Genomic DNA, 24,580 nt, shown 5'->3' with positions numbered 1-24,580 from the left:
CCCTTCCAACTCCTAATGTTCTGTGATTCTTTGATTCTGCCTGACACAGATAAGCAGCTGCCATATTTGAGCACGCAGTTCAATGTTGGTGGAGTGTTCCAGTCTACAGGACAAGACCAACCAGGTTAGAGCCTCAGAAGATAATTCTGAGTGAAAGTCACAAGCCAGGAATAGCTCAGCAGCTACTGTGGTCCTAATTTTCATTTTATGTTGCAGCTTTGTCAGACTTAAATTCTTGTCTTTGTTACTTTGCATTTCTGAATTGTCAGGATAGTGCAGGTAAAACTTTAATTCAGTTGTTTGATGCAATACTGAATGAACACATTTATTCCACAGTTTCTTAGTAGTCTTGGGCAATGCAGGTCCTAAAAGAAACAGTACAGATTAATACGTAAAGCATAAATCTGTTGCTCTTACCAAAGGATGATAAATTTTCCATGTACACAGTCCTATGCATGTGTAGATATGTAAGGTGTATGATTGCTGTAGCATCCACTGATACAAGGTCATAGACAGGAAGCACTAAGCACAGCTTCACTGAGTAACTTGGAAGGAGGAGGATGGTGCTAGATTTTATCACTCCAGGTTGATCCTTGATTTGTTACAGTAAAATACGTTGTTATTAGCAGACACCTACAGATAGAAATTGAGAACTTTATAAGAAGAAAATCTTTAAAGAAATTAAATGCATTAATTTATTTACATTTAATTTCTAATTGCAGAGTAATCGAGTTCCTATTCTGGAAAACCCTGGAATGCAGTCTTACACAGTTTTTGTAAAAAATGTTTATCATTTATTAAACAGCATTTTTTGGCTTTGCAGCATGCCTAGTTCTGCATGTGTCTAATAAAAATAAAAGAGTAGAGAATTCAAAGAGCAATGTTTTCTGTATTTGAAATAAGACAAAGAAATGGAAGGAAGGAAAGGCTTTTGTAAAAGCTCTTTCAGGTTTTCTATTGTATGGACAAGGTTTGAAGTCCTGCTCTAAGGCAGATCCATTTATGAGCTTACAGACCCAGTGGAATTGAGAAGGTAGGAAGCGTAGTCTAGCCCACAAATTCCATTTTCAAATCTTTATAGTGACCATAAATATTTGAGATTTATGACCAACAACTTTCTTAATAAATATTTATAAGAACATCAGAATTCCAAATGATAATGTTTGAGTATGACCAAGGCCACGTGTTATGCTGTTATCTGCATGCATGATGAGTACAGGTTAGTTTTATGTTTTCTGTGCGCCACATTAAAAGAAATTAAATATTTTATAGTGCTGAGAAATTTCTGTTTCTCTTCTAGGAACAGAGAACAGACAAAATGGGATGAAGAAGAGTACAAATGAAGAAACAGAAGTTACAGGTCAACCAGGATATGCCATAGTGGAGGATTTGAAACAGCAAGAAAATATGAATGATAGTTTCAGCAATGAGACCAGTGTGTTGGAAACAACTAATGGAAAGAATTCCATAGTTTCAGGTATGTCCACTAACTGGTGTTTTGTGCTAGTACCAGTTAAACCTTAGTAACTGCAAGTAACTAAGAGAACATTCTTGGTGCATTGGCCCCCATCTTGCTCAATAATTCAAGAACATATGGTACTGTCGAAGCAAAGGGAATTAATGGAAAAAGTAAATCTTGATTGTTTGAAAGCAGTAAATTTCTTTTCTGCCTATAAATTAACAGCAGTAGCAATTTTAAGGGTCAGATCTACAAATCTGTTCAGTTCGAAGAGTTGCTCTAGGGCAAGAATATGTTGTCATACTTGAACTAATTAATCTGAGAGGTAAGAGCTAGTTCAGAAAGCAATTTGCTAGCACAGTACAGAGTGGCTTAGGAGGATATAGCCAAAAAATCTGTAGCATACTACGTGCAGCCTTCATGTAGACATCTTCTGTATTCTGTTATAGTGATGATAGTTTATCTACTGTGGGCTATTTGATTTTCTCAGAATTGAGCAACGTTAATGATCTTCATTTCCTCTTAAATAGTGCTTCTAACAACTTTGTATTACTATTTTTTAATTTACTGTGTGAAGAAATTAGTCATTTCGAAACATATTTAATGCTGTTAATTTAAAATATTAACATTATTAAGTGAACACTTTATTTCAGACCTGTTCACGTTAGATTTATGCTATCCAATGAAAACTTTAGGTTTACATCGACAACTCCTCCTGGTGTTGAGAAAGTTTAAATCAAGAGCGATGTTTCTGTACCATTATAACTGCAGCTGTACTAAGTATTTTTTTCTAACAGACTGGTAATTATGTATTGGAAAATATTTTTTGTTTTGTTAAGTCCTTTAGTGCTGTCCAGCAAGTAATTTTTCTGTTTATTTTAAGGATTTTTATTTACAGAGCATCAAACAACATTTGTCACTCATATCACATGCTCAGAAGTACGTTTTGGCCTGTTGTCCACTTTTAAAAACATACCTTGGGAGTTGATGAGGAGCACCAGCAATTACCAACAACAATTCCCAGGCATAGCTGGGAAGCAGTGATTCAAACATATCATGTATGTTTAAGGAACAGTTCATGTGTTAGAAGTTCAGATGGAGCTCAAGCAATAGTTAAAACAGACAAAGCCTGCCTGACATTATTTTAGTGCGCTTATTCAGCCAAAGGAGTAAGACAGCTAAGGCTGCTCTTTTTTTATCAAACATGAATAAATAAAAAAAAATTGGCTCTGAAAACTGCAGCCTTTCAGTGTGCAACAGGAGTTGCCTATTTCTCATTTAATGTGATATTAACAGCATATCACAATGTTTTGTGGCAAGTAGTGAATTATTAACTACAGCAAAAATACCAAGTTGGTTTTCCTGGATTAGAACATTATTTGGCAGTATAAAGATGAGGTGCCAAATATTTCATGATGATTCAGAATGGTTCAGACCAAGTGAATTGTAGCCTCACTGAGGGTAGGTTTTCACTACTGTTGGCCTGATGTTTTACCTGACTCTAGGTCTATTAGCTGTTAACTAGCCTGCCACAAGCTAATTCTAACCTGAAAACTGTGGTCTGCTCAGCACTGAACTGTACTGAAGACAGTGGGTATTAGCACCGTGTGCAGTTGAGCGGATCTGTTCAGTGAAACAGTGCTAAGAGTGTACATACATACTACATGAATCCCAGCAGGTTGACTTCAGATTGACTTCAGTCTGGTGTGAACTGTATGGCTGCAAGTGAAGCTTAACACGCTTAACACGACCAGGCAATCCGTGCTTGCAGCCCAGAAGGCCGACTGCATCCTGGGCTGCATCAAAAGATGTGTGACCAGCAGGTTGAGGGAGGTGATTTTGCCCCTCTACTCTGCTCTCATGAGACCCCCACCTGGAGCACTGCATCCAGTTCTGGGGCCCTCAACGTAAGAAGGACATGGAGCTCTTGGAGCAAGTCCAGAGGAGGGCCCCAAAGATGATCAGGGCGCTGGAGCACCTCTCCTATGAGGCCAGGCTGAGAGAGTGTGGGTTATTCAGCCTGGAGAAGAGAAGGCTCTGGGGAGATCTTGTAGCAGCCCTCCAGTACTTAAAGGGGGCCTACAGGAAAGATGGGGATGGACTTATTATCAGGGAGTGAAGTGATAGGATGAGGGGTAACAGTTTTAAAGTGAAGGAGGGTAGATTAGATATTAAGAAGAAATTCTTTACTATGTGAGTAGTGAGACATTTGCGCAGGTTGCCCAGGGAAGTTGTGGATGCCCCTTCCCTGGAAGTGTTCAAGGCCAGGTTGGACAGGGCTTTGAGGAACCTGGTCTGTTGAGAGGTGTCCCTGCCCATGGCAGAGGGGTTGGAACTGGATGATCTTTAAGATCCTTTTAATCTCATTTGGTTTCAGCTGACAAGAGTTTATTTCTTCTGATCCAAACCAACTCTGGATATGAGCCAAAGCAGCACAAGTGGGGGCAATTGACAGACTCACTGTAAACGTGCACTGCTGAGTTAAACTCAACCAGCAATGGCTATCAGGAAACAGTGCTGCCAGGAGAAAGTGCTGCATGAAGATGGCTGTAGAGGAACTGGTTCACATTCAGCCATCTTGAAGTGCAGCGATCTTTCATCTGTGTGCACTTGTACACACAGACTTAACTGCACTCAAGTCTTTTTCCATTTCCATCCTTTCTCATTATCTCCTAAGACTGTATTTTTAGACTAGGCAGCTGAAAATACAACTGGAGCCCAGATTCTACTTCCAAGTAGTCTGGGAACCCACCTAATTTGCAATTTGATGCTGTCAAGTGGTGTCAGTTTTGCAGTACACTCCCACCATTCCTTCATGTATAGAGAAGGATAAATTCCAACGGGAAAGCAGCTTTTTCAAGTCACTTGAAATTACTGCAATTTGCATTGTAGCTAAAGCTTCCTCTGACCCTTTTATTGGAGTAGCAGAGGTAGAGGAAGTGAGAAGGTATGAGGGCAGTAGTGTCATAAAGACCAAGTAGAAATAGGTCGTTCAGCCGAAGAGAAAACTAGAAAGAAATTGTGCATGCAGAAACACAGTTAAAAAACTGCACGCACCAAATCCAACACAAAACCAGTCAGTTTACCAGATCAAAAGTGAGAGACTTGGATTAAGGCTACCGTTACCTGTATAAATAACTATTTAAATAAATAGCAGCAGCATTCTTCAAGGCCTGTTTCATTTAAAAAAAGTTGATTGGAACAGCTGTAATTACACGAATTGCACTGGAAAGGAAGACTAGTGAAGGTGGTGAAAACAGCTGTTAGAATATCAACACCTTTATCTTCTTTGTTTTGGAAAGGCTCTCTGGGTGGTTTTTTATTTTATTTTATTTTAAAATAATTGAAGAAAGTTACCACGGTTGAAAAAGGAGAACATTATTCTATCCACCTGTCATTTGGAAGATGAGTATTTTGCATTTCACTTCACCACTGAAGTTTTCTGTTGAGAGATTATTTTGTAATGCATGCTGCACGTTGTAATTCAGGTAACTATGTACAAAACGTAGGTCAATGCTATTATTGTAACTGATTTGTGATGCACATTGTGAGCTCAGCTGCAGAGTACCACAGGTAAGCTGATAGTGCAGGTTGAGGCTGTTGGCAGCAGATTGTTCCAGAAGAACTGCGTATCTCTTTAGGTACTAAAAGGACTGAGTTTTGGAAAATCTAGCTATATAAAACATCATCCGTGTGACTGAAAACAAGTCCGTGTAATACACTGATTGCCCAGCAGAGGGAGAGCTTCACATTCGAATATCTCCAGTAAACTTGCCGGATCTCTGTGGCAGTGTCCAAGTCTTCTGCTGGGTGTAACAGAACTGTCAGTCTCTGCTGTTACTTGCAAACAGTCTGGAAGATTTAATAAATCCTCTCTGCTTTTGTTTACCTGGGAGCTATGGTTTATTCTTTTGCTGTTACGTGAAGAAACCCTTTCTGTAAAAAAAAAAATAAAAAAAAGAATCACAGTTCTCATTTTTATTTTCTTCTACTACAGATATAACCCACATAGCTTATGGGGAGTAAGGAATGTCTTCAGTCTGCCAGCAGCACTCTGTATCCAGTGGATCGACATGTTTTTCTTTCTTTTCTCTTTTGGCTGTTCACAGCTGTGAAGAGAGACAGTAAAACAGAACTAGTGGAGATCATGCAGGTGGTCATGTCTGGACACTTGCTTTCAAGCAAAACTATAGTTGCTTGACAAAAATAAATTGTGACCCACATTGCCTTACCTCCACTATGTTTTGGATTTTCATCTTCCGCTCCATATTTTCTTCCACAAGAAAATGAATTCCATTGTTCACAGTTTTTTATTTACCTGAGGAAATTTTAATAAAGAAAAGTCTGCCTCAGCCATCCCTGTCAGACATTTGTCTAGCCTAGTTTAGCAACTCAGGGACAGAGCAAACAGTATGCTTTGGCTTTTTATAGTTGTATAGCAAATTTGTTTGTGTCTTTCATTTAGAGTCGGATGTCTCCATAGGAGATGGAAGCGTCAGTAACTTGAATGAAAACCTGGGACAGAGCTGCACGACCAGTGATTCAGATGTGTTTCCCTTCTGTTATTTAGTAATTGCAAAAACAAAAAGCTCTGGAGGGTAAGCCCTCTGTGAATGAGTTAGAACAAAAGTCAATGGAAGGCTTTCACCGTGAACTCTAGTTCACAGTATTTAGACACCAGACTTCTCTTGCTTTGCTGGAAAACAGATGCCCTTTTTACGGGTCTGGACTGAAGTCCCAGCCCCAAAAGAGCTGATTTACTGAGATCATCTGAATAGCTCTCAACATCGTTATCATACAAAATAGTCAGCAATGCAGAATTACAGAATCATGTAGGCTGGAAAGGAGTTCCAGAAGTCATCCAGTGCAGTCACCTGGACAGATATTCATAATGCTGCCACATATACATGCTGCATTTGCTCTCAGAGAGGAGCTAGGTTGTGCCTGGCCCCTACATAGGGTAAGTGAGAGGGAACAGGTCATACTTTAGAGGCATCTAGGGATGAGGAGAAGCATTTCCAGAGTGCCTGCAGAACAGTAATGAAGGTCGATGCTGGACTAACTGATTTTGTAGCCCTATTTGTAAAAGCAACCTGATCAGTCGAGGTTACTATCTGAAGACCTTTGCAAATCTCACATTTAAACATACGTGCAAGTTCTAAATGTAGTTTTAAACTAAGTATTGGTCTGTGCTTACATGATACTTTGCAGACAGATAGGAACTTGCTATGTGTATACTCTGAGCCCGATTAAACACTGCTGTTGTAAAAGACATCCCTTTTTTTTTTCTTCTTTTTTGTGATCTTAGACCATGCTGAACTGGCTGTGTTTGCCTACACAGAATTCAATAGGAAGCAGTTACCTTTCGGAATCTAGCCTTTATAAAGTTTGTGCTTGAACTGTGTCTTGTGCAAGGGCTAGAAAAAAATCTGTGTACCTTTCAGGCTAGCACTGCCTGATAAAGCTGGTATTAGATCAGAAAAGTCAATGTAAATGTGTACCATATGCCTGCAAAGCATTTACTATAAATACTTTAAAAATTGTTTCAAGCCTTTTAAATATTAAAATCCTTGTATTTTTTAAGTACACCAAAAATTCGGGATATCTCAGATCAAAATTTCTACCCCATAGCTTGGATTTTAGTCTCTGCACTGCCAGCTCTGAAGAGTATACTTTGCACTTCTGCATCAGCTGAGGTGACTCATCAGTCACATTGTCTTTTTTTACTCTCTGTGTCACATGAAACGTCTGGGCACAGAAACTGCTCTGTGGCCTGTCACACTGTGTCAGCTGGTCAGGCTGATACGGACTGCTGGTATGTGACAGCACATATATGTGTATTGACTGATCTTTTAAGATGCCTGAAAAACCTCCCATTAAGTAAATTGCGCACTGGCTACATCCAGTGGTCCAGCAGACACAAAGTAAATCACTGCAGTAATGTGAAGAATGCAGAACAGATTTTTTTTTCCGATGTTTATTTGCTATATATTCTACTTGTATGTGGGATTCAAAAACAACTAGTTAAAATGTTTTTTAAAAATTCATGCTTTTTGATCATGCCTAATAAACTCAGTGAGTACAATGATGACAAAAAAAAAGCTAAGGATACAGATGGACTTTGTGGTATTTATGGATTTTATAATTTGAAATTTTGCAGTAAGGCTGTTGTATTAACAGAGATATTTGGATAGTGTCTTAGTGCACTGCCATAATTTGAATTTTAATGCAAAGAATCATGCAGATTTAGTTGCAGTTTGCTGTGCAAGGATCATTGTACATTTAAGAAAAATGGTGGAATTAGGACAATAGAAGAATAATTATGTTTCTCTTATCCCAAGAACAGCGACTCATATGAGCCTTGTACAAAGGCAGACGGCTTCCCTAAAGTTATACTGTGCACACTGAAAGTTCTTTAATGGAGTCATATCCTGTGAAAAGATTCCTGTGTTAGCTTTTATCTAAACAGGGGCTGAGGAAGCTAGGAGAGAGCTAAGTTAAATATTTTTTAGGCCTGGACAGTTAATTGAGGATGTTAAGGAACTGAAATTTAACTAAACAGATGGGTGATAAAGTGCTAGCTCCAATATGATTGAACTATTGAATTTAGCCAACCAGAAAGCAAACACTGTTCTTCCTCAAAAAGAGAGTAGTAGAAGTCAGATAAGTAACAGCAAGTACTCTCTGGTGTGAATTTCCCTATGTTCCAGGCAGTACTGCACTCACACTAAAAGGCAAAGCAAGCAAAAAACACTTAAGAATGGCATTTGGATGTTTCCATCAGCAGTATTTTATCAAGCTTCATTACTTTTTGTTAGCTTAATTTTATTTAATGGAATCAGAGATACTAGAAAAATACACTTATTTTGTGTGTAATGTATCAGTGATAATAAAATCCTCATGATTCTTCATTTAATGAGATCATCAGGAAATAGAACTATAGGGTTTTTTCCCTCATTTTTAGTCTAGTAGAATGTCTTGTCTTCACTGAGAACAGGTAATGCTTGGAGGGTGATTTAAATATATATGTAGAGGAAAAAAAAAGCCCAAACCTCCATTGAAATAAATCCTTCTGATGTTAATTTATATTATTTCTGACTTCCTAAATATATGTAAACTCAAGAGACTGGAAATGCTTTTCTTACTGCCTCAATGAAACAGCAGTTTTCCACTTTTAACTTTTGAACATTGCGTGTTTCACTTGTGAGCCATAGATCTGAACTCTTTGCCATTGTATTTTTATATGATAGATGGAAGTTTTTGGCCTTCAGGTGGCAAATGTATATGGCTTTTTAGTGAACAGCTCAATTGCATTATGAATGAGTCCGTCTGGAATCAGCACAGTCTACCATAAATAGGTGTGATACTTTCTGCAGTTAGCTCTGTCTTGTATGGGCAGTTGAATTTTCTTATCTATTTGATACTTATACTTTATAAGTCCCTTCATAATTTCTAAGTGGTCTCTATCTCTCTCTTTCTGTGGCTCCATCCTTTTGTTAATCTTCTGGGAAGTATTTTAAAAGGTAGCTAACTTGCAACCAAATAAATTTCAGTACTGATGAAAGAGAATGTCACATAAGATTGACCTATTAAGAGAGCAGCGTAGGGGAAAGGGACCTGGGGGTCCTGGTGGACAGCAGGATGACCATGAGCCAGCACTGTGCCCTTGTGGCCAAGAAGGCCAATGCTATCGTGGGGTGTATCAGGAGGGGGGTGGTTGTAGGTCAAGAGAGGTTCTCCTCCCCCTCTACTCTGCCTTGATGAGACCGCGTCTCGAATATTGTGTCCAGTTCTGGGCCCTCAGTTCAAGAAGGACAGGGAGTTGCTGGAGAGAGTCCAGCGTAGGGCTACAAAGATGATTAAGGGAGTGGAGCATCTCCCTTATGTGGAAAGGCTGAGGGAGCTGGGTCTCTTTAGTTTGCAGAAGAGGAGACTGAGGGGAGACCTCATTCATGTTTATAAATATTTAAAGGGTGAGTGTCACGAGGATGGAGCCAGGCTCTTCTTGGTGGCAAACAATGATAAGACAAGGGGTAACGGACACAAACTGGAACACAGGAGGTTCCACTTAAATTTGAGAAGAAACTTCTCAGTGAGGGTGACAGAGCACTGGACCAGGCTGCCCAGAGAGGTTGTGGAGTCTCGTTCTCTGGAGGCATTCAAAACCCGCCTGGACGCCTTCCTGTGTAACCTCATCTGGGTGTTCCTGCTCCGGCAGGGGGATTGGACTGGATGATCTTTTGAGGTCCCTTCCAATCCCTAACATTCTGTGATTCTGTGATTCTGTGGTAAGATTGGCTAGATTATAAATACTGCAGCTCTGAACATAAACCTTTGTTGGTCTGAACTGAACTGTATCATTTGAATTCATACCTAATAGCAGTTGTGTCAACATAGATGGGTGAAGACATACTGTGGCTTATTCCACCTGCCCTGGTTGGTGACTGGATGTAAGCAGTTCTGATGCAGAGTTGCACAGGTCCACAGGGCAGCATTGCCTATGCTAATATGCCCTGTTTCTGTTTATTCAGAAGATGTCTCTGGCAGTAAATTGATACTTTTCCCTTTGACATTTTCTCACTATTCTGAAAAATGTTCTATGCCTTTTGTTTGATCCTTACATATCTTTGTATCCTTAGATGAAGATGAAGTGGAGAGCAGAGCTTCACCTGAGCCAGATCTGATCCTGAGAGATTACCAGATGGAAGTTGCAAAGCCAGCACTGAATGGGGAGAACATTATTATATGTCTCCCTACAGGCAGTGGTAAAACCAGAGTGGCTGTTTACATTACCAAAGATCACTTAGATAAGAAGAAAAGAGCATCAGAGCCTGGAAAAGTTATAGTACTTGTTAATAAGGTATGTTGGTCCATTTTTTAAAAAACAGTGTTTCTCAAACCTCAGGCATTGTTAATACAGAACTTACAAAATTAATATATTTCTCAGCTTCTCCAGATGTAGCTGTTTAGAGGCATACAGCTCTAGACTGTCATCTCCATTGCACCATCATCATGTTGCAAGCATGAATGATTTTGGTTTATCCAGTGCAAGTATGAATTTAAATGTGCCCGATATCATTGGAAAAAGTACCATTTCATGTTAGAATGAATAGAACTAAAACCGTATTTAAAAAAAAATGAAGTATTTTTCCCATTCTGTATCTGGATTTGGTAGCGAAGGCCACCTAATGAGTCTCAGAGTAGTCAGGGAATGTTCTGTCAGATCTTCTGATAATTGCTGAAATTTTTACAGTTAAATATAGCACATATAAATTATGTATATATAAAATATAATCTTCTATTGTCATATTAAAATACAGACAAGGATTTTATTAAAGTAATACAATATAGCCATATCTTCCTATAAAAATAAAACTGATAGCATGTTATAAGCTCAGTTAAAGAGCCAGAGCATGCGTAGTTTGTTCGGTCTTTCTAAGGGAAAGTTAAGCCAAAGTTCTTGGGACAAAAAGGTTTCATAGGAGCAGCTGGAGGAGAGAGATTGGTCTGGGGATTTTTAGTGCTTGAGTTTGGTGTTTGTGTTTGATGGGGTTTTTTTAACCCTAACCTGCAGTGAAGAAGGGGAGGTTTGCTTTATTTAAAAAGTGTATTTTGCCCAAAGTGTGTGTTCACCTAACATTTCTGGCAAATAGGCATGTATTTTTAATCCTATGTATGCTCTGGTTTAAATTTTTTGGGAACTTTCGTTCAGGTACCGTTAGTAGAACAGCATTTACGAAAGGAGTTTAATCCATTCCTGAAGCGCTGGTATCAGGTTATCGGTTTAAGTGGTGATTCTCAGCTGAAAATCTCATTTCCTGAAGTTGTCAGAAGAAATGATGTCATCATCAGCACAGCACAGATCCTTGAGAATTCACTGTTAAATGCAGCCAAAGAGGATGAAGAAGGTGTCCACTTATCAGGCAAGTTTTTAATTCTGAAGTTTTTACAGAAGGGCTCAAAGTATGTCTCTATTCTGGAAAATTACAGAGTAAAAATGTGCCACAGTCAGTAATTAATGGGTTTTCAGTTGTCTGGTTTTATAAATGCAAGTCAAGAGTCAAAACCAGCTATTAGTTAATGAGTATGCAATTTTTTCAAGAGAAATTAGAGTCTTACAGTTCGTTTGTACTAAATATTTGTTATGCTTCCCATTTTATCTTGCTCAAGCACAACTTTGTGCAAATGCAGCCATGCTGGTTCCACTTTCCAAGCTTGGTAGAGCATTGACTTCTGTCACATTGGGCTGCAGTGACCCTCCTCTGTGAGATAGCTTCTCCCTCTCTCTGCCTGCAGTCAACTCTTTTCTAGATGGGGTGAGATGTAGCTGAGGGGGGACCAGTGATATTCAAAATAATGGATCTGAGGTAAAAGAAGTACTTGTCTGGGTGCTACAGATACAGCACAGAAACCTGAGGGGTCAGTCTGTGTCTATCATTGCCTAGTGCCAAGCAAGGCTGAACAGACAGCTCCATTTCCATGGCTATGGTTAACTCACAACCTATATAAACCATCCTAATTAGTTAAAAGGTTTTTATTCCTAATTTCTGTTCATACTTTTTAAATCTGTTTTCACAGAGGTCTGCATTACATGTAACATGGAATTCCAGCCTCAGTGAAATGAAGAGGACTCTCTTACTTGCATTTTACCAAATGTTTACCCTCTTTACCAAGGGCTGGACATCTCTGTGTGGACTGTGTAAAAGCTGTGTATCACTTCCTTGGTAGAAGCACATCTTTTCTGATGGGTTAGGTTCTTCTGGAGTAAGAAGAGTGGGAGCTCCATAAACCAGTTTTGCTGTTAGAGAAACAGAGAAATGTTCATGAGTTTGAAATCTAAACCTTTAATATATGTCACTGGCTGCATGTGCAGATAGATTAAAGAGATGTTTTTTATGTTTGTGAGAAATTTAAAACAAACAAAAAATAATCTTAATTTTCCATATCGTATAGTACTTTACTTGTTGCATGTAAATATGATCTGACTAAAAAGCACATAATACCTGTCTGGATCTTCATCAGCTTCCTCTGTTACAAAAGAGAGATGATTGGTAGTGCTCCCGCCATCTGTTCTTTCCAATGACACGTCCATAAAGTGAAAGAAATCTTTTAATTGAAGGAGTAGGGAGGAAATCTCTTGTGTTGCTATAAAATGGAAATGAATGTTGATTACGACAGGCCTTCCTAGAATGCCTGAAAGGCTTCTAACTTGTTATGTATCTTCTCATAAACAAACAGGATGTAGTTTGTCAGATACAGTTATGAATTGAAAAGACAGGATTGAGTTGAACTATGATATGTTCTTACCACAGATTATTAAAATTATCTCTGAAATCCTTTATACCATCACATTGGTTTTGCAAAAATAGAAAAGCTACATGACTTTGCAAAAATAGAAAAGCTACATTACATGAACTGTAAAACTACTTGACACATCAGGACTGCAGCAGAGTCCAAAGTCCATTAAATATGTGCAGCTTCCATCCATGCCTTCCTCCAGCACTACAAGTTTCCTAATTCATATGGACTCAAACTGATGGGTTCTCTTGAACAGTTTCCTTACGTGTAAGAAGATTTAGTCACACAAATTCTACATTTATCAGAAAATTAATCATTTTAGGGTTCTTTTTTTTCCAGATTTTTCACTCATCATTATTGATGAGTGTCATCACACTCAGAAGGAAGGTGTCTACAACAATATAATGCGACGTTACTTAAAAGAAAAGATGAAGAACAGGAAGCTGGCAAAAGAAAACAAACCACTGACCCCACAGCCTCAGATTCTGGGACTTACAGCCTCACCTGGTGTAGGAGGTGCAACATCCAACTCAAAAGCTGAAGAACATATTCTGAAAGTAAATAGCCCTTGCACTTGCAAACCATCAAAGGGGTATTGTTCAAGTTCAAATAAAACTTCTAAAGTCATTGTTAGGCTCTAAATATATAATCTGATTTATTTTTTTTCATGTGTACGTGAGAGTTCAGCTCACAGCCATTCAGCAAATTGACCCACTAAAATTTAATGGAAATCTCTGTAAAAATAAAGGTTACTCTACAGGGAAGCAGGGAATACTGAAAAGGGAACTAAAAAGATTGCCTCACTTGAAAAAGATTCTCAAGTTGAGATTAGAGGTAAGAAATCCACAAAATAGTGAAGTTTTATAGGTAATAAAAACCTAATTTTTCCATTGATGGATTAGAATTTACTGTGTATCCCTAAATCCTAGAGAGATCACAGTATTTTATATCTGTGTGTTTACAGTGACTAAGCTGGGCCTTTGTATGGATCCAAGAAAGTGAAAAACAAAGTTGAATACTTAAACAAGCAGAAACCACTTGTGAGATACAGGTAGAACACAAATGTTTTTCTTTACAGCAGTTCGAGTTACTCATTGACAGGGAAGTATTGTGTGGTTGCATAAACACCTGACTGGAGATAAAGTCTATACTTAAAGAAACTCTATTTTACTTGAAATCCAATGGATTTACATTAGTAATACAAAAGTAGAATTTAGCCCAGTATTCCAGAAAAAAACAACTGACTAGCAGATTGCACAAGAACAGGATGTGATACTGAATAGGTGAGGCCTGCAAGAAGCTTTTATGCTGTATTGAAGTAAACAGAATGGTGAGGTATTTTGAGACAACAACTTTCTGACAATGGAAAAAGCAGAGAATTCCTTTTCATCAGCTCTGAAATCTTAATAATAGAATGCTGGGGTTTGTATCTAAAGAAATGTAATCTGAATATGCAAGCTCAAATAGATAGCTACTGCTGATGACACTAAAAAGGTTGCTTGCCAGACTACCTTTCCTGTTTTGTCTACTCATAAAAAATTAAGGTTTCCCCATATTAATTTAGACAAAAATGTATGTATTTTGTTCTCAGAGGAGATCAAAAGCAGAAAAGTCCAATTCAGTCACGTAGTTAGCACAGAAATTTTCTCTATCTCTTTCTGTTCCAGGAAAGATCATTTCAAATGATTTTCTGCTCTCATGACCAGCTCTTACTTTGATAATTGCTCCCTAACATTTTCTTTTTTTTCTATTTCACCATTGTTTTTGTTTATTTGTTTTGTGCTCCAAAATCTACTCTTCCCAGGTACTGATGGTATATTTTTCTTATCAAAAGACCTGTTTCCTGTGTGTAAGGATCACTTCTGGCCCAAAAAGTGTCTTGTTCAGCTTATCTCAAGTGCTTTTCAACGTCTTGGCCTTTCTCGTACTCACAGTGCCTGCATTCAGTTTTTGTAGGAAGAAAATAAATACAGAAAACCCAGTGTCTAAATGAGAAGCTCGGCTGCATTAATTCAGTTTTCCTGTGGAATAACTCATTAAATGTTAAAAGAAAAAACATTTGGTTTTCTCGCAGATCTGTGCCAATCTTGATGCGTGTAGAATCATGACTGTTGAAGAGCATGCCTCCCAGCTGAAGAACCAGGTGAAGGAACCGTATAAGAAGACTGTGATTGCAGATGACAAAAGAAGGGTATGTTTTTTCAAGCAAATCAGCACTAACTTTATATTATCCTTTAAAATTGTGTTGTGTTGTATCAAAAACTTTTGGCTAATGCTCTTCTTCTATAGATTTTTTTTATGGTGTGTAGTGCTAATTTGAATATGTGCGTATTTACCTGCTGCTTTCCTCTGTATAGGAAAGTATCAGTAATGTCAAGTAGAACTAAATTTTTACTGGCATGAGTTATATTTATGAAGTATATGGCCAGAAGACATTCTGAACAATAGTTGAAATGTTTGTATTGGAGTGACATTATATTCACTAAAAAAACCTTCATTTCGCAGTGTAATTTTTGTAATATTCTGAACTATTTATTTCTATAACTCTAAATGCACTTAGCAACCTTACTTGTTTTTTAATTTAAGGTTTAACATTTTAAAAAATTACTTGATGTGGTACTAGCCAGTGGTTTTGTTGCCAGAAGATGCTTGCTTCCTGTGGTAATGAATTTCTTTCTAGGATCCATTTAGAGAGAGAATTACTGAGATCATGACAGACATTCAAAACTATTGCCAGTTCTATCCAAAATCCGAGTTTGGAACTCAGCCATATGAACAGTGGGTGATTAGAGAAGAAAGAAAAGGTAAATGCATAGCCAAAATATCCCACCTTTGGATTTCTTCGCGTCATTCTATACACAGGCACATTTTATTATTTTTGTTCGCTTTTAGCTGCAAAAGAAGAAAAGCGCAAGGAACGTGTCTGTGCAGAACACTTGAAGAAATACAATGATGCTCTGCAGATAAATGACACCATCCGAATGGTGGATGCATACAATCACCTAAATAACTTTTATAAGGAGGAGGAAAGTAAGAAGACGGTAGGGAGTGATGACGATGATGATGATGAACCAGCAGTATCAAAACAGGATGAAACAGATGAATTTCTTATAGGTTTATTTCATGGTAAGTCTGACATACATTGTGATATTTAATGTTTTAAATCTACAGATTATGCAGTAACATGATATGCATGGGCCCATTAGTTATTATATCCCAGAGATTGCTGTGGTTTTTATCGTGTCCGTGTCTGGATGTCCCAGTTCGTACAGAATAAGCACATTAAACAACATCATAGTGTGATCGTGTTGCAACAGGTAGTAGAAGTTCTTCAGCTTTGGGCCAAGGGCACTTTCTTTTTTGCTGATATTAAGTAAAAACTGTTGCCTGCTTTTCTCCAGTGAAGTGTCTCTGAGGACACTCTGATAGCTACATAGAATGTGTATTCCAGTAGACACTCTTGAGTGGCAAAAATTTGAGCAAATGGAATACGAAAGTAATGAAATGATGGGTTTTCTACCAACCTTTTCTACCAAAGTTTGTATGTCTATGGGAGTGATTACTCCAAGTAAGTTTCAGGTAAAGAGCAATTAGTAAGAGAATTAAACAGAGGATTAAATTTCAAGGACCAAAGTTAGTTGCCTGTTTTTTTCAGATCATTCCCCTTGGAGCTACGATTCATTCAGTCCTTTATACAGTAGTCTTTTTTGCCTCTTTTTTTTCCCTTACTGCCTTTACAACGAGGAAGAAGTAGACAAGTTTGCTCCCATTGCCTATGGCTTCTGAGCCGTGCAAAAGAAATTAGATTTTACTGCAGCACATATCCCAACTTCAAGTATGCTATGAACTACAAATTCAGAATGTCAATGTTAAGAATTTCAGGAAATGTTAGAAAAACTCTTAGAAAAATAGATTAGGTTACATAATGTCATTCTGGTTTTTTAATGACTTCATACCTGTCTTTATACCCCCTTATTTAGAATTTCAGTATTGAGCTGTTGCTGAGAACCAAAAAGTTAAACTAACTAAAAAATGAAACTGAGTTTTCTAGCTTGCATTCATTTCCACAGGTAAATGAAGTTCAAAGAAACTGATAGTGAAAAATAAATTATATTCCACTTTTTTTTTATTTTAGCACTGAAGTTGCCAGGAGTAATGGAGTGAAATACAAAATTTCCTCTTTCAAGCTTTTAAGAGCGAAGTTCATCTCGAGTGATAAACTCACTGCAGGCCTTAGTATAGGTTTAACTAAGGGGGAAAATTATGGGAGTTTGTTACATCTACCTACTTGTTGTATGTATTTGTATATGTTTGGTTACATTCCAAAATATGAGTAAGACTACCGAGAAAGCCGCTGCGTTGTGAGACATTGACTGCCGTTGCATTGGTGCAGTGCAATAATCTGTACAGGGTGATGACATAAGAATTACTGTAATTTCTTAACACACAAGGCCCCCACCTTAAATTGTTTTTATTGTGTTTGTTATAATGTAATAAAACATTATTGTTCGTTGTGATCATCTGACAGTGACATAGGCTTCCAAATATTAGAAGTCTATAAAAAAATTAAAACTCCTTTAACATTTCACTGAGCCTATTGAAATGTCTTTAGAAGCTGTAGTACCAGTAACAATGCCCCCACCCTGGAGTCTATTCCATTGTATGTTTCTAGTGAGGATTCCTACATCAATGGATGTCCCAAGGACAATTTCTGTCTAGATTTATACAAACATTATCAGCTCTGAGGGCCGTGCATGTTAATCTGTTTCTCCTTGTAAGACTTTTTTCCGTTATTTAAAAACTGTTTTGCAAATATCATGAGCTGTGATTTAGCTCTTTAATACGGTGCACTTAACTCTGTACCACTTCTGGTGGGTAGACAGGGTTTTTTTTCTTTTGCTTATTCTCACCATGAAATACAGGCAAAGCGTATGTTAAAGAGTTAATAGTAATTTATTTTGATTGATTAGTGTGTTTTTAATGAATGTAAACTCACTTGAAAAATAATTAATATGCCATAGCTCTTCAAACTAGATGTGAATTAGCCTTGCTGGGAGAACTATACAGAAAGCTGTTCTTCACTTTGTTTTTTTTCTAGAGCTATTATTTTACATTATTATTATTATTTTCCTAATTTACATCTACTATTTTTAAAGCAAAAAAGAAACTGCTGGAAGAGTTGGCTAGAAAGCCGGAATATGAAAATGAGAAGCTCATACAGTTGCGAAACACTTTAATGGAGGAATTCACAAAGACTGAGGAACCTAGAGGAATTATTTTCACAAAGACTCGGCTTAGTGCCTTTGCTCTATTCCAGTGGATTAAGGATAACCCAAAATTTGAAGAAGTGGGAATTAAGGCCCATTATCTTATTGGAGCTGGACATAACAGTGAAATTAAACCCATGACTCAGGTACAGAACTATGCACTACGGCATTAAAACCTTCTCCATGATTTGAGAAAACAACTTCTTTTAGTACTAGAACAAGAGACTGAAGATCAGAGCCTAGAGTTCTGGTTTCATACCTGCTAGTAACTTACCTTCATAAGCTGCAGGACAGGTAAATAAAAATTCAGAACAATTTTATTTCCACAGGAAACTAGTTTGGGTTTTTTTTGTTTTGTATTTTATGGCAGTAGGAGTAACAGGCAGCCAGTTTCTAGAGGAGTGTATTGTCAAAAGGGACACAAGTTGTAGTGAGGCATAGGAAGAAAAAGTGAAGGAAATGGCAATAGCAAAAATGCAATAGTTAAATGAGTTTATACTTATTGGGACAACAGTAATAATTCAAATTATATTTTAATTGCTGAATTGAAAAATAAAATTACATTGTTGATTATGCCTGTCTTTTTCTGATATCATTGCTTAATCAACTCATGCCAATTTATATTCGTGCTTCACACTGACACGTAATCATTGAAAGAGAATTTGCCAAAGTTCACAGTGAAAATACCACAACTGATCAGTCAGCAGTCTGTCTCATACCATTGTGTTGACTTCATACACATCTCTGATGATGTGTACATCCAAATTAAACAAAGTACTAAAAGTATCCTAAAAACTCTTCTGTTGTGCTTTTTACTCCGCATCAAATTGCCACTTCAGCATTGAAGCATAAATGGTGTGGTTTACTCTGGGGGCTTTTCCTTCAGCTGCTTTCAGTTTCAAAAAAAAAGTTAGGAATTGTTCTTTCAAAAAGTTGCTTGTTTTCTATGAAAATTTGGTATTTAATCTGTGCGCCGTATTGCACAATCAAAGCACTAGCCTCTACATTTTGAAACTGAGTATAGCAAATAGGAAGTTTCTGTTCCTCTATTCAAGCTGGTTTAAAATACCCAGCTAATTCACAAGTCCAAGTTTTGGATGCTTTATTTTTTAAGTGTATCGTTGCTTGCTTTTTGGTGCTCCCCAGATCACCAAAATTATGGTCCCCATTTATTATGGGGTATTTTAAGTGCTTTGGAACTTTTGGAAGTGCTGAAGTCTGTACATTAAGCTGAAATTACTGAAGCGGTAGAAATTCAGAACCTCTGAATAACTGTTTACAGAATTTGAAAATTATAGAAAAACTATATCATCAGAACTCCTAGCACCTATGAAATGGGCTACAAAATTCCAGTGTCAGTTACCTTAAAAAGACTGGCTTCTGCTCCCTCCTCTCTCAAAAAACAAAGTTCTGAACACCTGTTATATTCAGTGTGAATTCCTAGTTTGTGACCTTGAAAGATGCTTAAATGCAGTTTGTTTGATGCACTTGATGTTTGGCAGTCCACACCAAAATGACTGGACTACCATTCCTTAAACCTCTCAGTTAGAAGAAACTGGTGACAGAAGCTAATACTGAAAGTCCCTACACTGATTTTTTTAATTTATTATTTTTTTTTAATTTACAGAATGAGCAAAGAGAAGTTATTGATAAATTCCGAGGTGGAAATGTAAATTTACTTATTGCTACCACTGTAGCTGAGGAAGGCCTAGACATCAAGGAGTGTAACATCGTTATTCGCTATGGCCTTGTCACCAATGAAATTGCTATGATGCAGGTATGAGTTTACTGCATATATAATTTACTTTTTAAAGTGTTTTTTTGTTTGGAATATGCAAATTATGAATCATGTACTTGGGGTTTGGAGATGATTTTGAAATACTTGCATGCTAAAAGAGAAAATGCTCTTGCAGAAAGGTTCGTTTCCAGTTGCCATCCTCAGTTTGCATGCAATATAAAATTTGCCTCTAAGTGTAATACATTTAAAGCTCTACTATTTTCACAGGTATCTTTGATGCTAATACCAAAACAGTATGTGCTATTCACTGATTTTTTTTTATCTGTCTGAATTTAGTGGAATAAAACTCGGGGGGGAAACTGTGTAAGGAACAGTACATGCCTTCCATTACAAAACTAGGAAAAAATGTGTGGTGGTGTGGGGAAGATTGTGCTGTTTATGTTGTACTCCTTGGAAATTGTAGGCTCGTGGTCGAGCTCGAGCTGATGAGAGCACCTATGCACTTGTGGCCTCAAGTGGCTCAGGAGCTGTTGAACGTGAAGATGTTAATATTTTCCGTGAGAAAATGATGTACAAGGCCATTCAGCGTGTCCAGAAGATGCCACAGGAAGAGTATTTAAATAAGGTATTTACTGCAACTCTACACTTGCCCTTTAAAGAAGACTGACTTATACTGTAAGAAATACTTCCTATTTGAAATCCACTTAGAGGAGGAAAACTTAAAATTGTATTAGTTACTGCATATGACCTTGAATCCTTCAGCCAATATTTGTTTTATAATCTGTGTTTTCTGGGAATTTAGAAAAGTCTGCTTTTCTACTGGTAAGGGGGGAAACACACAGGTCAGGAAAATTGACTAGAAGTCATGTTTTCAGTGAACTCTGTAAAGTAACTGAAAAAGAAAACTTGCTGTCTTTCCACCAGGATGGTACAGTGCTCTTACTGATCTGTTTCTAGATTCAGAATTTCCAGTTGCAAAGTATAGTGGAAAAACAAATGAAGGCAAAGAGAGATCAGCACAAGACATACAAGAAAAATCCTTCACTAATAACATTCCTATGCAAAAATTGCCACAAACTGATATGTTCTGGAGAAGACATACAAGTTATTGAACACATGCATCATGTCAGTGTGAAAGAAGATTTCCAGTAAGTGTTTATGAACTACGTCTCTTTCAGGCAGAAACAGATTTTCTTTTCAGCAGGGCTTTTCAGGACCTGTAACCTCCTAGGCCCTGCGAGGAAAGAAAAGATTATTCCAATATTGTCAACTCCTAGGCTCTGTGAAGTTTACAGTTAATGAGTTTGAAGGAAATGTTGGTTCTTACTCCTGATTTCATGGTGACCTGAGTTTAAAGCTTTAGGAAAAGCTACAGCTTCTGTGCCAATATTATGTCCCTTATTATACAGTATGGTATGTATTTCACAGTGTAACTGTAACTAAAGGTGAATACCAGGTATCCACATACTTACACCAGTAACAGAACCAGGACAAGAGTTTGACTATGCCTGGTGACTCAAACAACATACTCGCCATGAGCTGTGCGTTGCCAGTTGTGTATTTGGAGGGTGTTCATAGTGGCAACACGCCCCTTTAAGTTCTCCCCGTGTTCTTGCTCCTTCTTAGCTCCATTGCAAGAGATGCCATCTTGTCTGCTAAACATTTATGTTAAACTTTTCAGTGCCATGATGGCAAGAGGTGACTTTCCCCACTTAAAATGAAAATTTAAGAGACTAAGAAAATGTTTTTATTCAACTTTGATTGCATCTGCTTACTGCAGTAAATTTGTAATAGGTATTGTACACTACAGAGCAGTCATGCTTTGCTAATTATGTAGCAGACACCATCCTACCAAGTTATTGCCCTCCAAAGTTCTCTTTTCTTTAAGACATATCACTGGCATAATTTGTAAAGACTTTTTGAAGAGTTATGAGAAATTAGTATCCATATGTTGGAAAAATTAAAACTGACCTGCAGCCCTAAACATTAAACCGCTTTTACTGTGAAAACATCAGCATAATGTTATCAGTCAGTTCAAACCACAACATAGTAATTCTTGCAGCCCCTCTGCACGGGCTGATAGTAACCCTCAAGATCAAGTGCTCCCTACACCAGACGATGTAAGAACGTGCACATACTCTGCAGCCCTGGATAGTCAGAACCAAATGATTCTGTTAAGGGGTAAGGTTGGACTACAAGGAATAAAAAGAAAACCTCTAACTTTCAGGTATCATTTCTTTGACAGCTCCATGGCATCTGAAAATAAACAAGGTAAATCTATCCCCTATTATAACAGAGAGGCTGCTGCTTCTATTTTAAGATGTGTCAGAGAGGATGCAGCTCCTGAAATGCTATGAAAGGAGGCATGGAGTACACTCGTATTTCACCATCACTTAGGTTTACAAAATACGGCCTTGCATTTTCTCCAACTCCTGAATGTTGCCAACAGTCAGAGAGTTTACGATCTTTTAGGTTTCGTATCTGACTTCAGCAATTGTAGTCACTGTGTATTTAAGTCTGTATTGAGTGACCAGTGTATTCTGATGCACACTGTCTGACTATTTTACAGAAGTCTTTACCATACAAGAGAAAACAAGACACTGCAAGATAAGCATGCCGATTACCAGACAAATGGGGAAATTATATGTAAAGATTGTGGACAAGTGAGGAACAACTTCTTTTCATACTTTTATGTTGTTTTTGTCTTTATTTTTTTCTGTCTTAATGATCTTGTCTATATTCTCTGAAACACAATATTCTTATACTTGCAGGCTTGGGGAAATATGATGGTTTACCGAGGTCTTGACCTGCCTTGTCTAAAGATTAGAAATTTTGTGGTTGTGTTTGAAGACAAGAAAACAACAAAGCAAATTTTTAAGAAATGGGGAGAACTGCCCATCAGGTTCCCTAGTTTTGATTATGCAGCTCATTGTCCTTCAAGTGATGAAGATTAAGGACTTAGAATGAAAATAAAAGCTGTTTTCAACTTTTCTCTGACTGCTGATTAGAAGCTCCCACATTCCATAGAAAGAAAGTGCATCATAAACTCTGTGGAAGCTCCTGGGCACGAACAAACTGTCTTGAAGAGGAAAAATACCCAAGGAAGGAAAAGGACAAAGTCACATGGCTGCTCTCTGCACTCAGATTTGCAGTGGTACTCTGGGACAAAGAAGGTGACCAAATACATTGCGGTCAGGTGTACCCATGTGTATCCATGAAACAAATTCCCATCTCTATTCACTACAGTCCGTCATGGGGTGACAACACAGCCAAAAGTGTGTTAGGTGACCTGTCATCAGGCACAGAACATAAGACATCTTGAGACATGCCATGGTGATTATTTTCTGTTTTCCTTCCCACTATAACACTTTTGAAAATGAAGTGTCTCAAAAGAGGAGCCATGTAAAGAGAACAGATTAGCTGAGTATTACTTCTGAATCATTGTTGCTTCATCAGTGTTTTCATAACTGAGTTCTTCCCTTCTTATCTTTAGCTGTAAGATCGTACATTTTGACACACTAAAATGACGTTTCCATTAAAAGACATTTCAAAATGTCAAGCCCTTAACCTGACTTGAAATGGATTATTTTAATGTCCAAAAAGCGCAGTGTCTGTCTGTTTCATGGGATCGTTAAACTGGCTATACACTGAAGTATGAATTTCTTTCAATAAATTGCTATAATGGTTAACCTTTGCCAACTGTGATACTGTTTATTCTCTTTCACTGTAAGTATTTTGTCAGTAATAATACCACAGTTTCACCCTAGAAATTCAAAGGATAGTGGTATTCTGACTGTAAAAATAGCATAATGTGTCTCCATATTTATCTCATTGACAGATTTTTCCCTCCCTATTTGCAAGTAAGATACTGGAGAGTGGAAAGAAGGTCTGTTTGTTGTTATAACAGTCAGCTTTGCAAATTCAGGATAAAGTGGTCTGTTTACTGGCATGGACTTGTAAAGACTTCTGTAGCTCCAGGTAAAATTTCCAAGTTAAAACATAGCTGAAAAGTATTTCTCAGCAAAAAACAATCTCATTATGGCTAGATCTGCTATTGCTATACATTTTTAAAGGGAATATAAATACTGTAAACATTTTTTAAATCAGGTTTTATTTCAGGTTTGCATCAGGACTAGATTTGGGTTGTTTTTTGGTTGGTTTTTTTTTTTTTCATTTCTGGCCTTGCTTCAAGGGAAGGGGGAAAAAATCTGATTTCTGACTGAGAACAGCACACTTCAGATATCACCAAACTGATACAGGCCATTTTGGGATTAGCAGCATACTTACAAATAAATCACAGCATTATGAGATAAGTACACACACTGATGAGTTTTCTCTATAGCAGTTTTGTAGATTAGAATGTGCTTAAACTCAGAAATTATGATTTGCTTTTAAATTGAAACTATTCCACAACAGGGATTTATATCAGTAAAGTACTCCCTTAGTGCTGTAAGGCATATTGAGACTTAAGAGATCATAGAATCATAGAATAGTTCTGGTTGGAAAAGACCTTTAAGGTCATCGAGTCCAACCATCAAACTAGCCCTAAGTCCACCACTAAACCATGTTCCTAAGCACGACATCTGCTCATCTTTCAAACACCTCCAGAGATGGTGACTCAACCACCTCCCTGGGCAGCCTGTTCAGTGCTTGACAATCCTTAGTGTAAAAAAAATTCTCCCCTGGTAAAACTTGAGGCCATTGCCCCTTGTCCTATCACTAGCTACAAGGGAGATGAGACCGACCTCCACCTCACTACACCCTCCTTTCAGGTAGTTGTAGAGTGCAGTAAGGTCTCTCCTCAGTCTCCTTTTCTCC

The 24,580-nt window shown here is 37.7% G+C and overlaps 1 protein-coding gene across 1 annotated transcript; it reads left to right on the top strand.

The window, feature by feature from the left end:
- Positions 1-1,300: 1,300 nt before the first annotated feature.
- IFIH1 (interferon induced with helicase C domain 1) lies at positions 1,301-22,716 on the top strand (the record flags this gene model as incomplete). Its single annotated transcript, XM_010179324.1, has 14 exons — positions 1,301-1,477; positions 5,925-6,020; positions 10,099-10,319; positions 11,172-11,382; positions 13,097-13,314; positions 14,832-14,948; positions 15,438-15,561; positions 15,650-15,883; positions 17,914-18,170; positions 19,652-19,801; positions 20,226-20,387; positions 20,720-20,910; positions 22,332-22,425; positions 22,534-22,716. Coding segments are annotated over 14 exons (2,435 nt in total), but the record flags the coding sequence as incomplete, so codon positions are not given.
- Positions 22,717-24,580: the final 1,864 nt, after the last annotated feature.

The sequence above is a fragment of the Mesitornis unicolor genome, unplaced genomic scaffold (genome assembly GCF_000695765.1).
Source record: "Mesitornis unicolor isolate BGI_N332 unplaced genomic scaffold, ASM69576v1 scaffold41922, whole genome shotgun sequence".
Lineage (NCBI taxonomy): Eukaryota > Metazoa > Chordata > Aves > Mesitornithiformes > Mesitornithidae > Mesitornis > Mesitornis unicolor.
The sequence above is the reverse complement of the archived record's forward strand: the minus strand, read 5'-3'. Positions and strand labels throughout refer to the sequence as shown.